The 12,219-nt window shown below is 35.4% G+C and overlaps 2 protein-coding genes across 5 annotated transcripts; one reads left to right on the forward strand and one right to left on the reverse strand.

The window, feature by feature from the left end:
- Positions 1-2,523: 2,523 nt before the first annotated feature.
- Positions 2,524-7,295, forward strand: LOC102628969 (nuclear transcription factor Y subunit A-1). 4 transcript variants are annotated; one of them, XM_052431681.1, is made up of 7 exons: positions 2,524-2,712; positions 3,121-3,176; positions 3,451-3,825; positions 5,409-5,524; positions 5,672-5,743; positions 6,136-6,300; positions 6,440-7,295. In XM_052431681.1, exons 3-7 carry the CDS (start codon positions 3,555-3,557, stop codon positions 6,857-6,859), a joined length of 1,044 nt encoding a protein of 347 aa, XP_052287641.1. In that variant the 5' UTR covers positions 2,524-2,712; positions 3,121-3,176; positions 3,451-3,554; the 3' UTR covers positions 6,860-7,295. The 4 variants fall into 4 exon arrangements, with proteins under 4 accessions (XP_052287641.1, XP_052287643.1, XP_006470620.1 ...); XM_052431683.1 differs by having other exon boundaries at positions 3,514-3,825; XM_006470557.3 differs by lacking the exon at positions 3,121-3,176.
- Positions 7,296-7,503: 208 nt separating this feature from the next.
- LOC102629817 (uncharacterized) lies at positions 7,504-11,303 on the reverse strand. Its single transcript, XM_006470560.4, has 5 exons — positions 11,096-11,303; positions 9,890-10,204; positions 8,817-9,018; positions 8,019-8,247; positions 7,504-7,898 (listed from the first exon to the last, which is right to left on the reverse strand). Exons 1-5 carry the CDS (start codon positions 11,192-11,194, stop codon positions 7,673-7,675), a joined length of 1,071 nt encoding a protein of 356 aa, XP_006470623.1. The 5' UTR covers positions 11,195-11,303; the 3' UTR covers positions 7,504-7,672.
- Between the last annotated feature and the right edge of the window lie 916 nt (positions 11,304-12,219).

Here is a 12,219-nt window from a genome sequence, read left to right on the forward strand (position 1 = left end):
AATACATTTCTTTTTTCCTCACTTTCAGTGAATTTTTCTATTCGAGCTTGATTGTGTTATGTTCACGTTTAGTGGAGATATCTGTCGTTAATATCTTGATGTATTATCTTTCCTCCTTATTCCTCAATAAGCTTTGCTTTTATATTACCAATCTGTTTTTATCGTCAGGGATAGAAATTCAGTTACCGATCTCTTTCAAATATTATCATTAGGATGAAATTAAATTCAATTTTATGGTTTTGGAATGGGTGACGTTATAGTTTATCGTCAAATCCGATTTAAAATAAATAAGCTTCGACAACCCACAACCATTTAGCCTGCTGACTTTATGGGCCCAATTTCCAATCATGGGCTGAATTTCATTAGTGGGCCAGGCAAGCTCAATGCTTAACTTGGGCCATACTCACTCTTGATTTTGAATTAAAAAAGCTCATGTGTGGAAGCACAAATATTATCATTAGGATGAAATGAAATTCATTTTGAATTTAAAAAGCTCAATGCTTTACAAATTCTAATGAATTAATTATATTATCCTGACCAATTGTGGTACGAGTATATTAAGATGTTAGCTCTACTATTTTATTTTTATTTTTTTGGAAAATAAATCACATACGTATTTTGATTGAGAAAATGATGTTTGTCCAGGTCAAAACCTGAAACCACGCCGTTTCAGTTCTAAATTTTTTTGTTTTCAAGTCGTATTGACGACGACGTTTTTGCTCGAATTTTTTTCCTTTGTTCTGATTTCAACGAAGTCGGTTTGGTTTGCAAATGACAGTCTTCTTCTTCCTCTTTCTTTAACCCAGGCTGAACCCTTGCTTCTTCCTTTTCTTCGTTCTCTTAACGGCACTGTTTCTGCTACAATTTTTTTTTGTTTGTTCTGATTTGCTGTGAACAAAGTCGTTTTGGTTGGCAAATGGCAGTCTTCTTCTTCCTCTTTGTTTAAACAACCCAACTGAACCCTTGCTTCTTCCTCTTCGTTCTCTTAACAGCACTGTTTCTGCTTCTTCTTCCTCTTCGTTCAACCTAGCTGCAGAACCTTTGCTTATATCAAGATCCTGTGAATCTGAGAATGATGTGGCTGCGTTGGCATTTGCATTAGAGAAACTCTATGAAGTAAATAAATGACTTTATATAGGAAATCAAAATCATATCAGCTCAGCGTAGAAGTAAAAAGTGAAACATGATGAAACCGCAATATGAATATATTTTCACATGCATATTATCATCCAATTTTAGTATTGCTTAGTAATTTACAGGTGAAAGTGAGAATTTTCTTTTTTTGCTTCCTTGTGACGTGTCGTGAGAGAAAGGGCAATGGGTTCTGTTTCTTCTTCCTCTTCGATGAAGGAAATGGCTTTTGTTTTGCATTTCATTATTCTAAACCCTAAACGGCGTCATTTCAAAGCGAATAAAAACAAACAAAAAAAAAATTAGAGCCGAAACAGTGTCGTTTCATGTGGTTTCGGGGTTTGACCCGGAGCAAACACCAACTCTGTTTTGATTGGTAGTGAGATGGCTGAGGCTCACCTACGTGTAATCCTCATAATTTCTCAGTCGCTTAAAATGTGAATAATGGAGACACGTGGCTCTTGCGCTGTTGTCATAGCACTACTGTCGTGGACCCCATTTTCCAAGCCACGCATTCCCCGTATTTTGCCAGTCAAGTGCGTGTCACGTGGGCCTCTAGTTTTGAATTTTTTATTTTTTATTTTAATTTTTTGTTTTCTTACGTCCATATTCGAGCTCCGTGATAACGTCACCCATGTTGTGAATCTGGACAAAAATTAGACGGCTCACCCGCCGCAACCGGCAACCTGCTTTCACCTGATCTCAATTTTATCAAATATTAATTATTTACTGGTTCTTTTAAATTTCGTCGCTCTTAGTTCCATCATAATTTTTATTTTCATAAATATAGAGTTTATTTCTTATATTTTATATCCGCTGCAATAAATTTTAATTATTTATTCTAATTAAGTAGATCCCTTTTTAAGCTAATTAAACAAATAATAATAATTCTCATAATTAATTTGATGAGCAATTTTAAGGGGAAAATTTTATGATATCTAAGAAAATCATATGAAAGTTTAATGAGAAGTACAACATAAATATAATGTTATAAAATACTAGAATAAACTCAAATAATATAAATAAGAATAGATCTAGAAGATTAGAACTCGCATTTAATAACAAAAAAAAATCAAAGCTTTGAATGAGGAGGAACAATTAAAATTATAGTTGTGGAGTTTCTTTGTAAATATGATTTATTCTATTAATTTTAAATTCACATTTCACCGTAAATTAATCTTAATACTTTGATTTTATAAATATTTCTGAAATAGTTTCTATTTAAAAAAATGGACAAACAAGTAGCGAGATCTGCCATCCACGTGTCACAATTTCCAACGCAGTAAACCACGAGGACAGGAACATCTGAGTGACGAAATCATAGCCCAGCAGCCCAGCAGCCCTGCTTTAAAGAGTTTATTCTTATTAAATTATTTATTAAATAGTTATAATAAAGCAAACAGATAAATAATGATAATAATAATAATCGCTAAGAGAGAAACTAGATTGACTCCCTTTTTTCGAATTCTCTCAAAAGTCTTTCTGGATAGATGAGATAAAGCTTTTTTAATTTTAAAGCCCCCAAATTTCTAGGGTTTTTATTTTTTTTTTTGGTTTCAATTTCTTCTCGATTAACACCAAGTAAGTGCCTTTTTTCAATTTAGATTTCGTTAATTATGATCAAGCTTTTCGATCATTACATCAATTTCATTGAATTGTTTGTATTTCAGTCGTTGCATGTTGTGATATGATGTTAGTTCCGATGTTTCGTGAATTTGGGTTCAATTTGATGTTCTGTCGATCAAATTCTGTTAGGTTGCCTAGAAAATGCGAGAAAGTTGAGACTTTTTTTGGGAATAAAATAATTTAGCTTGATGTGAGTGTGCGACTCAGTCTAAGTGGAAACTAAAACAGAAAGGAACAATGAAAATTAAGATGTTATGTTATGTGGTTAGGCTATTAACTACACGATCTTAGCTTGAATTGTTGTAAGGTTTGTTGCTTATGATTGCATATGATTTGATTTTGCTGTTTCTCATTTGATTGGAGGAGAATGGAGTTGAAGAATTGAAGAAAAGTTATGGAGTCTACTGTCAAAAGATTCGGTAAAAATTTACGAAGGGTTTAATGTTGCATGATATCTTTACTGAGTGCTATGAAGTCCACTTAAAAATTTTTTGTGGGTTGTATGAAAGCTAGGGTATGATTCATATTTTATTTTCTTTTATCTACTAGGTGGTTTGAGCTTCTGGGTTATTAAGAGGGAGGTTTTATGAATTCTGATTAATTGTTGTTCCTTTCTGTCACTTTTAGTTTCTGTTCAGTAGAGTCAGGTTCACACGATTCTTGTTTATGTTACTTCTATGTCTGACTTTGTAGTTAGCATGCTGCTTTTCTGGAGGTCTGCTGACTCGGAGCTGATGTATTTGTATGGTTGGTCAGGGAATAAGTGATTTACTGTTGTTTAAAGGAATCTCAAAGGCATGCGGTCCAAGTCTGAGAGAACAAATCAATTAGAGCCTGATCCAAATGCAATTCCACCAGGTGCAGCTTATACTGAACCTTGGTGGCGTGGTGTTGGATATAATTCTATCTCACCTGCTTTGGCTGGGGCAAATGTATCAAATTCATCCTCATTGGATTGTCCAAATGGTTCAGAGTCCAATGATGCTAAATCAATATCTAATGATGGGTTGAATGAAGAAGATGATGATGCTAACAAAGAATCACAGGCTACCGCATCTTCACGGTCAGGTAGTTGGAGTAAATTAATGTGAATGATTTGTGTAATGATTATTAATTTGCTGATGGTTGAAATGCATAAGTTTTGTATGTGCACTCCTGCTGTGTTATAGCCTACGTGGAATCTGGTACCTGGTCCTATATCATTATTATGTTAAGATATAGAAGATAAACATCACTAATCGATGAAAAATACCACAAAGTTATTTCTGCTAGTTTTAGTCATGGCTAGATTTCGTATGTTATCTTTAACAAATATGTGAAATTTTCCAAATGCGGCTGTGTTGGTTTACTCTAATTACAGTAATGAATGAGAATAGAACCATATAAATTTATGAAATTATAGGGGCTTTATGTTTTATCTTGTTGAAATCTTCAGTTAGCTTTTCTTATGTTTGAACAAAAGCTATGCAGCTATTCTATTGATTTTACATACATTTCAGTAGTTTCTTAGAATCTGGTAGATTCCTCATCGTCAATAAACTGTCTTGGCATCATCACTGGATAAATTTCAAAAGGATCCGCTTTATTGTTGATGTCTATTGAGGATTTCCAGATAGGGACATCTGTTACTGTTATATTTTCAGTAAAAAAGCCAATGATGATGAAAGTTGAATAATCTATTACTTTTGCTCGAATTTATGCTTATAAATTTTTTGTTTTGACATGGATTTCTTTTGGAAAAATAACTTGTCTATGATTGTTAGTTTTCTGAATTATATATGTGCTCAGTGTGTGCCTGTATTTCTGATTTGGGAGGTGCTTTCCCACTATTCCTAATAAAGATAAATATGGCATAATTTTGTGGGTAAAAGATACTTATCTGTGAGCTGCTTGTAAACTAGTTGCTTGTCTACTTATTGGCAATCAGTAGTCTGCTTGCTTAGCTGTGAAGCACTTCACCATTAAGTAAACTTGCATTATAGGCTTCAGAAAGTGTTGTAACATGTCATGAAAGAACAGTTTAGAGGAATTGTGCGAGTCATCACTGCAGCGTATGGCTCATGCAAGTGTGTGTATATAATTGAAGTTTGGTCTTGGAGGATGCTTAGAGAGACGATTACCCAAGCCTCAAGTGCTGCGTGTATGGGAAGACAAATTCTTTTTGGATATGACATGCATCATTCAGTAGATGTGATTCTTTAATTTCTAGTGACTGATTTAGAAATCTGTGTGATGTGATTCTTTAATTTCTAGTGACTGATTGAGGAGTCTGTGTTGTGATATCTTTGCTTCATTTTTCCTATTCTGCTCCATTAGTTTAATCTTATCAGCTCCGTATTCATTTTCAACAAGCTGTCTGATTCAATTAGTTGCTGCTGTGTCAATAGAGAGTTTGAGAAATATGTGTGAAGTTGTCCTTGTCTGTTCTCTTTTCTTTTTATTTCTCTTTAATTATATCTCTAATCTTGCCTGAATCACCCTAATGAAAATGTCTTCAGAGGAATTATGCATTTTCATTCACAGTATGGGTACTCAGTTGTCATCCCAGTTGTTTTTACAGAAATGAATTTTGTTGGTGTAATGCCTTTCGCCCAAGAAGTGTAAAAGTTATTGTTTTAGGATACTAATTAGAATCTTCTTCTGAATTGCAGCTGGGAATCATGGACAAAAGAACCAAAATGTGCAGCAAGGTGCATCAGCTATGCCAACAATACGTGATGAATGCTTCACTCAGCCTCCACAGCTTGAACTTGTGGGCCACTCAATTGTAAGTGCCTTCTCTTTTGTTCTTAGTGATAGCCTTACTTATTCATAATCGATTAAGACTCCTTATCCTGTAGTATGTAAAATTAGAGAACTTCTACTTACTTTTGGAACAGAAGGGACTCCTAGTTTTCTTGCAACTTTTTGGCAGGCTTGTGCATCAAATCCATATCAGGATCCATATTATGGAGGGATGATGGCAGCTTATGGTCATCAACCTGTGGTATGTGGATGTCTTGTTATATATAAATGTTAGCAGATGGCATAAATTGACGTCTTTAATATCTTTCCTTTTCTACAAAAATCATGTGTTTGAAAATGAATCTTCAAAATTTTCTTGGGAAGTCAAAAATTAGGTGTATGCTTGGTTGTATAATCTCAGTAATTGAATTGCAGTTTTTGCAAGAAATTATGTCCCATATATGATTTGTTGAAATCATATATTTTTGGTTGAATTATTTATGTGATTGAAATTTCTGTCACCTATGCTTTCGATTGAAAAAAGTTTCTTGGTAACAAAATTTGTTGATCACTCATTTTTATTTTTTCCCTCTTATCTTTGTGATTTTTAAAATTGCAACTTCTGTCAATCTAATAAATCCCTTCCATGATTAGGGTTATCCTCAATTTGTTGGAATGCCTCATGCTAGAATGCCTTTACCACTTGAGATGGCACAAGAACCTGTTTATGTGAATGCCAAACAGTACATGGGGATTTTGAGGCGAAGACAGGCACGTGCTAAAGCAGAGCTTGAAAAGAAACTAATAAAAGTTAGAAAGGTATATATGATTTTGCATTCTTTTCTAATTGTTCATTGACTTTTACAGTAGGTAATAGTGAACCATGTATTTCACTGTGGATATGTTTTAATGCTGAGTTGAAGGATTGATATAATTTTTTTATTTTTACATTTTATAGCCGTATCTTCACGAGTCTCGGCACCAGCATGCAATGAGAAGGGCAAGGGGTAGTGGAGGACGGTTTGCAAAGAAAACTGATGATGCTTCCAAGGGTAATAGTGAAAAGAAGGGTGGAGGTTCGGGAATCAGGCCATCTCTGTCTGGCAGTTCATCTGGATCTGAACCCGTGCCATCCGACTCAGCTGAAACCTGGAATTCTTCAGCTAGTCAGCAAGATGTAGGTGGGTCTCAAGCACACAACATGCATGAAGCTCGCAATCATGCAAATGCCAATGGTGGTTACCAGAATCATGGCCTTCAAGCATCAACATACCATTCACACTTAGGTGATAGAGGGGAAACTGGAGACTGTTCAGGCAAGCAGTGGGGAAGCATATCTTCCAACCAGGCATCGCAGAGGCCTCTTGCTATTCAGTGAGCCCTTTTGCAGGTAAGGTGGGTGCCGTCTCGTGCCAATATGGAGGATGAAGACCCACTGATATACTGAAGGGTAGTTTCTTGGTTGTCTTGTGGCCGGCAAATCATTCTTGGCTTCGTTCTTTTGCATGGATTGTGGGTGAATGAGGGAGGAGATGAATAAGCCCCTCGTGGCTTCTTGCAAGTCATTTTTAGCTGCTTATCGTCATTCCTCCCCTCTTTTTTTATGTACAGATAATGTTTGATAAACTCCATTAGAAATAGTCGCATGGATTAACTTGGAACGGTAACGGCAGTCTGGATCTTTAACCATTTTCTAGTGAACAAAACAAAAATGAATGTCTACCCGTCCTGTTGTGTACTTTTGAAGGTCTTGAATACATTTGAGCTTCAAAGTTTTAATGTTCAAATCATCAGATTTTGGGCTTTGCCTATTACGATACCGGCAGCGGTAAAGTTACTGAATCCACCTTAGTCTGGCATCGAGAACTATTGCTGAAGTAACTTGGTTCGTCACGTGTTGCTGCGTGAAACTGGGTTCGTAACATTTTGTGCTGATATTACAATTTCATTTCAGCAGCAGAGGAAGAATCAGGATCAGATATAGAATTGAGAAACGCATTACCAACCACCAACTTTAAAGAGTTAGAAAAGTTACCTATTATCATAAATCATGTCAAAAGGGGGCACGGATTTGGAATCCAACTGCTTTATTTTACACTCAAAATCAAGGCAAAAAGGAGAGAAAAAGGAAAAAGATCATTTATAAAATAAAAAAGACAACAAAATATTCTGTTGGCTATCTGCTGTATTATCATATATTGTCTTGATGTTGATCATTCTCATGTACATTTCCAGTTTCTGCATCTGCATCTGGGGGAACTATCTCATCTGGGTTTGTCTTGCTTCCATCGGAAAAGGTGCCATTGGCCTCTGTAGCGTTAGCCACATCTGGCTGCTTCTCCATCATTCCAGACAGGGCCAACCTTGGAGACCATTCAAGGACATCATCAATAATGTTTGACATTCTCTTCTGATACCTGTACCAGTGAAGTTGGCATTTCGTTTCAGACCCACCAGAAAATAATCGTATATGATGAGAGTACCAGAAAGGACATTTAACTTGCATTCCTAAAGCAAAAGTATCTTATTGTACAAACCTGGCTCTAGCAGCCTCATCAGGAGCATGGTGCCTCAGCAACAAAATAACAAGTACAGCTACAACAGCATAGAAAAGCCTAGCTGCCCACTTTGGTTTCTCCTCTTCATCCTTCTTTGGCCAGAAACGGAATAACTCTCGCAATGTTGCCTCCTCAGCAAGGATATTAGGGAAGAACCAAACACGCTTTCCAAGAAGAATCCATATCATACCAAATATTGCTGCTCTCACTGCAAATTTAAGACAAAAAAAAAGAAATTTAAAAAAAGATAGGAATACAGGCAATAATAATGATACTATCCTTTGACAACATGGTTACAACAATCAAAGCACCAAAAGAACACACACAAAGGAAAATAAAAGGAATTATATTAAATACTTCATAATAATTAAAAAAAAAAAACCCTATGTAATCTAGTGCATGTACGAAAAGAAAAACTTATCAACATCTAAATGGTGGTGTAGAATCATGCGATTGCACAAATGAGAACTTGGTTTTTAAGTTCCTACTCTACACTAAAAAATGACACGGAGAAGGTGGCAGACATGTCCTTCTCATCTTCCTGACAGACGCAAGATCACCCATGAGATAAAGGCCTATAGAACAAACAGTGAGCTAAATACAAAGTGGGACCAAATAATTCGATGGGGGTAGTTGCTGACCCATACCACATAGTTCCAGCAACAACAAACGCTGCAAAAAAGACAGCATGATGCTGGGTTGATTGGCTAAACAGGGAGCTAAAATATACCAAGAAACAACAAAATTAAAAAAGAAATATAAACCAGTAGAGCTTACCGAAAAGTAAGGAGAGGATAAGCAGCAAGACTCCAGCACATGAATAAAGAATTAATAGCTTACATCGATGAGGATAAACAGGAAACAGGCAAATTGCCAGAGTCAACACTGGCCAGAAAAATGACAGTAGTGTTTGCCACAGCGGCCGCCCTTTTTCAAATGTCCATGCAAAAAACGCATCATTATCAGAAAATACTTGCTCCTGCCAAAAAAACCAAAAAGTGAAGAAATTCACAGTATTAGTTTAACAACAAATGAAACAGAATTAGAATGAACCAAAATTTAAGCAGAAATGAAGATGTTATTGAAAATGCCAGTTACATCACCAAGAACATGTGTTCAAGAATTTTACTTGTTTCACTCAAGTGCTCTTTTATCCCCAATATGCCGATTGTTCTTGCTTAATGTAGGAGTGCAATATATTATAGATAAAGCAAGATAGAAGATTAAAGAGCATCTAATAAAGGCTACCTAGTAACAAAAGAAAGAAGAGGTATGCAAGAAAATAATTGCCCATGAAAGATACAAATCAATATGTATGTTAAAGAACAACATGTGTTAAAGAACAACATCATAACCTGTTTATTTGCTTAAAGCCATGTTAAAGAACATCACCATAACCTATTTATTTGCTTAAAGCCCCAACATATCACTTCAACTAAGCTGCAAGAATAGCACAAGTTAAAACCTCCTAACCTTTGAGGCAGAGAAAAATTCAGGCTCTAAACATCCTATGTGACTAAAAGGGCCAAGAATACCCATTTTTCTGCAGCTGAAAAACATATTAAAAAATACGTACGAGAAACATAGGACACTGATTCTAGACCATGCCAGTAAACTCACTACAAATTAATTGTTCAAGAGAATCAGTTCAACATGCTAATACAAAATGGAAAACATAAATGAGAGAAGGCATCAAAAAATTGTTCAGGACGAGAAGTTCAAGTGGCTCAAGCACCCTTTGTTTTCCTCTTTTATAAGACATGAAACAATGTTCAAGCATCTAATTGTAAAAGAAATAAAAAAACTTTCAAATTTTCCAATCTTATATCAAAGTTAAAAAGATGACTTACAGGAAAGATCTCTAAATGTGCTGGCCAGGTAGATAGCTTTTTTTTCCCAGGACGGAGAGTTTTGACCACACGATCACATCGCACCAAAAGATTCTTACTTAATAGAGCGTTGGCAATATCTTCAGTTTCTAGATTCCTATCCGATTCTAGTATATCTTTAACCTCCGGGTGATTTCTCAAAAAGCTTACAAAATCCTTACCTCTAAAATATTCCACTCGTGTTTCCTGTAAAACAGCCCACCTAGATTCCAAATCCTTATGGTCTCGCACCTTCTCAGCAAACAACTGGAAAACATCCTTCTTGGCAGCTTGTTTCTACAAAAAAAGAAAAACACACATATACAAACATTAGAAAGCAGGGAAAAATGACAAAACAGAAAAATTTTACAGCACGATCAGAAATAAATATAGGTCAGCAACTCAGCATAAATCCATCGACATACAGAAGATGAAAAGAAATTGCCAGACACAGATCAGAATCAAGTCTTAACAAAGCAATATGAGAGCATCAATCAAATAATCGAGAAACATTTGATAATGATGCGATAACCAGATATAAGCAGGAAGGCACGCCAAGTCAAAGCATGAATAGGTTAAACCAAACTTCCAGTCCGTAAGCATTTAAACATACTAAGATAATGAAGAAGGAAATAAACAGGAAAAAACCTGATTTCCAAAAGCCCCTTCACACCCATAAGTAACATATACTATATCATCAAAGTTTGTTAATTGCTGAAAACAGGGCCTTTTTATGCGATAAATTCATACATTTCGTTCCTTGGGCTCAAAACTAGCCATATTACACAATTATCATCACTTCCACTTCCCTAGAACAAAAATATTTTTAAAAAAAGATGTTGGAAAAAAAAAAACACCATTACTACATACAATATATACATATAAACAAATACCAAACGTATTTGCATTAACAATTTTCAAAAAACTAATAACAGGTACAGTGTTTCAACACAGAAAAAATGCCAAAATAAATTAATCAAAAACATAACTTTCTTGTCTCCACATAACAAAAACAATAAAAATATCACAAAATTTCAAAAATTGTAAACACCCCGCGTGATAATAGGATCAAATATCCCCAGATCAGCGATTAGACCCAGAAAAAGAAATTGAAAAGCAAACGACATTTGGGCAAGTGCCGTTTTGGGACATAAGAGAAGCGGGGTGAGGGGGAGAGAGAGGGCAAACCCTAGGTGGGGTATCGGAATTGGGATCTCTGGTGCCGTTTTGTACGACCGCTGATGATCTTCGCACCCTTTTCTTCTCTGCTGCGCCTGATTTCTTCATCGTTATTATTTCGCTCTTACGTTTTTTTTTCGTTTTCCCGTTTCTGCTTTTGTTGATTTATTCGTGACTTTGCTTTTATTTATTAATTATTATCATTATCATTATCATTATCATTATTATTACTAATTTATTACTATTTTTTTTTTTGTTTTGGGGGGTGGGGGAAACAGTGAAAGCAAAAAGGAAAAGGTGTTTTTCACCTGTCCGGTTGCTTTGGCCTTTGCTTACACAACACAAATATTTATGGGAACATGTTAAAACTTGTACAATTAGCCCCTTAATTGGACAAATGTCTAGGGCTGTCCTCTTTGGACCAATGAGATGATGCCATGTCAGCAAACTGATATCAATGTTTTATTTCTTTTGGACATGTGTACTTAAAAAATCTCAAATGAGGTTGCCTTTGAGGATGTGCATTGCAAGATTAACACATCCGACTTCATTATCTATCTATTGTTTAGTTAATGTGCAATCTTACAGGAAGCATAAATGTTTTGGATGCCACGTCATCCTTGGCTCAATTGGTTCCTCGAGATTTCACTCATCAGGCTGTGATACTTATCTTAGGTCAATAATTGAGAGTCTCTGCAGTGATAAATGTGAAATTAAAAAAAAAACTGCAAGAAATTTAAGATAACGCAAGACTCAATCTTATGTAATTTCAATGGGGGGGTTGGCGAGGGGAGCTTCGGCCACACACCCTGTCCGAAACGACTCCCGTCTTTTTGCGGGGTCTCGCGCAGAGGCCCGTTCCAAAACAAGACTTCACAATTTAAAAAAATTAATAAACACGCATTACAAGTTTTTTTTTTTTGGCTAGTAAAGTAAAAGTGTAAAACATTATATAAATAAGCATAAAACGGAAATCTGATTTGGTTGTCACTCTTCACTGATAAGATTAGAAAAAAGTGATTGATTTCTAATTTAATTATGTCATAGTAATGAAAGTATATGATGATTATATGGTGCGGCTATTTAAACTTATTAATTTTCTTTTTATACCATCTTTCTATTATCTAAATAAT

Source organism: Citrus sinensis, chromosome 2 (assembly GCF_022201045.2).
Source record: "Citrus sinensis cultivar Valencia sweet orange chromosome 2, DVS_A1.0, whole genome shotgun sequence".
Taxonomy (NCBI): Eukaryota; Viridiplantae; Streptophyta; class Magnoliopsida; order Sapindales; family Rutaceae; genus Citrus; species Citrus sinensis.

Excerpts from the sequence above, each read along its gene's own strand:
- LOC102628969 (XM_052431681.1), top strand. The coding sequence starts at position 3,555 with ATGCGGTCCAAGTCTGAGAGAACAAATCAATTAGAGCCTGATCCAAAT. Across the intron at positions 3,826-5,408 it reads TACCGCATCTTCACGGTCAG|CTGGGAATCATGGACAAAAG; the intron begins GTAGTTGGAGTA and ends TCTGAATTGCAG. Across the intron at positions 5,525-5,671 it reads AACTTGTGGGCCACTCAATT|GCTTGTGCATCAAATCCATA; the intron begins GTAAGTGCCTTC and ends ACTTTTTGGCAG.
- LOC102629817 (XM_006470560.4), bottom strand. The coding sequence starts at position 11,194 with ATGAAGAAATCAGGCGCAGCAGAGAAGAAAAGGGTGCGAAGATCATCA. Across the intron at positions 9,019-9,889 it reads CACATTTAGAGATCTTTCCT|GAGCAAGTATTTTCTGATAA; the intron begins GTAAGTCATCTT and ends TTTTTTTGGCAG. Across the intron at positions 7,899-8,018 it reads GATGAGGCTGCTAGAGCCAG|GTATCAGAAGAGAATGTCAA; the intron begins GTTTGTACAATA and ends TCACTGGTACAG.